Source organism: Oculina patagonica, chromosome 6 (assembly GCF_052425735.1).
Source record: "Oculina patagonica isolate OP01 chromosome 6, crgOcupat, whole genome shotgun sequence".
Classification (NCBI taxonomy): Eukaryota; Metazoa; Cnidaria; class Anthozoa; order Scleractinia; family Oculinidae; genus Oculina; species Oculina patagonica.
The window spans coordinates 35781136-35783567 of record NC_135763.1 but is presented as its reverse complement, the minus strand read 5'-3'; the positions used below and the strand labels follow the sequence as shown (position 1 = coordinate 35783567).

The 2432-nt window shown below is 37.6% G+C and overlaps 1 protein-coding gene across 1 annotated transcript; it reads left to right on the top strand.

Moving 5' to 3' along the window:
- The first annotated feature begins 297 nt into the window (after positions 1-297).
- LOC144658852 (UDP-glucose 6-dehydrogenase-like) lies at positions 298-945 on the top strand. The gene is made up of 3 exons (XM_078519332.1): positions 298-547; positions 641-742; positions 884-945. The coding sequence occupies exons 1-3, from the start codon at positions 386-388 to the stop codon at positions 926-928; spliced, it is 309 nt and encodes a 102-aa protein (XP_078375458.1). The 5' UTR covers positions 298-385; the 3' UTR covers positions 929-945.
- The last annotated feature ends 1487 nt before the right edge of the window (positions 946-2432 follow it).

Sequence of the window (2432 nt, the reverse complement as noted above, 5' to 3'; positions counted from 1 at the left end):
TAAACAGCTCTGTAATTGTAAGGTTTGAGATTTTACTATAGCTTTTAATTTCTGGTGGAATACTTTCCGGGCGCGGGACATTCTCGTCCCCATAGCCCTTTCGTTTCTCTTAGCCGGCTTGGCACGAGAAAGGCCAAGCCGGCTAAGAGAAACGAAAGGGCTATGGGGACGAGAATGGGCGCGGGACCTTCGAAAAACGGGCCCCAGGTATCCTCGATCTACAATTAAAACTAACCAATCAGCGTTGAGCAAAGGAATACCCCTTTGATATCCCGCTGACCACTTGTAGAAATCTGAAAATGCTGCGAGTAAACAGAACTTGAATCAAATCAATCCACGGCGCTTCGTTTGAGAAGCGTTAGTTGTCTATTCACTCCTTGGAGAAATGAATTCTATCAAAGCTATTTGTTGTATAGGTGCTGGGTATGTTGGCGGCCCAACATGTAGCGTCATCGCGCTAAAATGTCCAGAGATCAAAGTTACAGTAGTAGACTTGAGTAAGCCCAGAATTGACTCGTGGAATTCGGAAAAATTACCGATCTTTGAGGTAAATTAAATTAAAAACTCTACATTTAAGTCCGTTGATAGAATATTTTATTGTTTCTTGAATGATGTAAGCCTCTTTGTTTTATCTTCGCAGCCTGGTCTTGACGATGTTGTAAAGCAATGTCGTGGCAAAAACCTGTTCTTTTCAAATGATATCGACAGCGCAATTCGCGAAGCGGACTTAATTTTCATCTGTGTGAGTATATTGATCTAGTGAATCGATTGTATTCATTTATTTGATACAGGAATTGTTATTAAATGGATTCTATCTTAACTATGTTTCCCCAGACCGACGTATAAACTTATCAAAGCGGCTTCGACTTTTATTTAATTTCAGGTTAACACGCCGACAAAAACGTTTGGTTTAGGAAAGGTGAGCTAGAATTTTAATAAACTTAAATTAGACTCTTCGAAAAGCCAAAAATCAGTAGCAGGATTTAATAGCTTTAAAATAGACTAAATGTCATGTTTTAAACAATTAAGCTTAACATAGCTTTTAGTGGGAAATTAAATATGCATGCGATGTTACGTGGTCAATCTTAGATTGGCCTTAACCATTATTTATCTTGCTATCTGCTGTATAGCCTCTCACATAATGAAGTTTATATAAAGTCAGATTTTTGCCGTGCAATTTCGTTGTTATAGTGATTCTAATTTAATTGCATCGATTAACACAAGGGTCTATTGAAAAATACAAAATTGCAGTCATAAAAGATTAGAGGACAGTCGGGAACTACTCTTGCTTGGAATTCAAAACAAAATCCTGATGATATTGTTATGCTAAATATAAGTTTGCAAGCGGGGCTATTGTGGTTTTCACTTATTGAAGCCAAATGTTTGATTTGTGTTGAAACCTGTACTTTTTTACCACTGTAATGTGAGCAGCTAAATAAATAGTGCACATTCACAAGGCAACCATCACTTAAACAAAGGCAAAGAATCAACAATATAAAATAAAAAAAATAGATATTTACATATAACAAGGATGACTGTAACCTGCGATCAGGCTTTCTTTTTTTTTCACGGTGGAGGGAAGGAGCGAACCTTCTGCCATGAGAAAAATAACGCCTGATCGCAGGTTAGGATCAGACTGCTATTCTCTGGGCTCTTTTCTAAGAAAATAACATAAAATAAGAAAAACGAAGAAGTACAGTAGCATACATGTTTATAATTTTAGTATTTTTATAGTTTGATGCTACTGCGATAGTTTTGTTGTTTAGATTTGGCTCATCCTGCTTAATGCTTGGTGACAGAAATAGTGAGTCCAATTCAAAAGTTTACGTAACCCGTTTAATATGTGAAGTAGTAGTACAAGGGTTGTCTCTAAAAAAAGTGCCAACTTAAGATCCGAGTCTGCTTAAGGAAGGGTAGAAATGTTGTGTGTGTATACATGTATATTTTGGCTGGGCCAATATATGTAAGCTGATTTTTGGTAGGTGTCTGCCTACAGATTAACCGCCATGGCGTTAGTAGAGAATTGACCTTACATGTACTTAACGTTATGCCATGCCACTGAGCTGGTGGAATAAATGAAACAAAAGTTCCTTTTTGTCCTGTCCAGAGCATCTCTTCAAGCTACTGTTTTTCTTTATCTTTTGATTGCATGTTTACAAGTTTGGCCAATGCTGATCAATGCTAACCTCGCGTCTATGTTTGTTCCTGCCTATTGCCACTTCTTATAGATAATGCATTTTAGCTGCAATGATTTCATTCTGCTTTCTTGTTAAAAATAATCAAATTTGCAAAATACACGTGAAAACTAGCTATAGAGGGAGGGAGGAAAACCGATGAACCCTGAAAAAACCCTCGGAGCAAGGGCGAGAACCAACAACAAACTCAAACCACATATATTGCACTAGGCTGAAATCGAACCCAGGCGACATTGG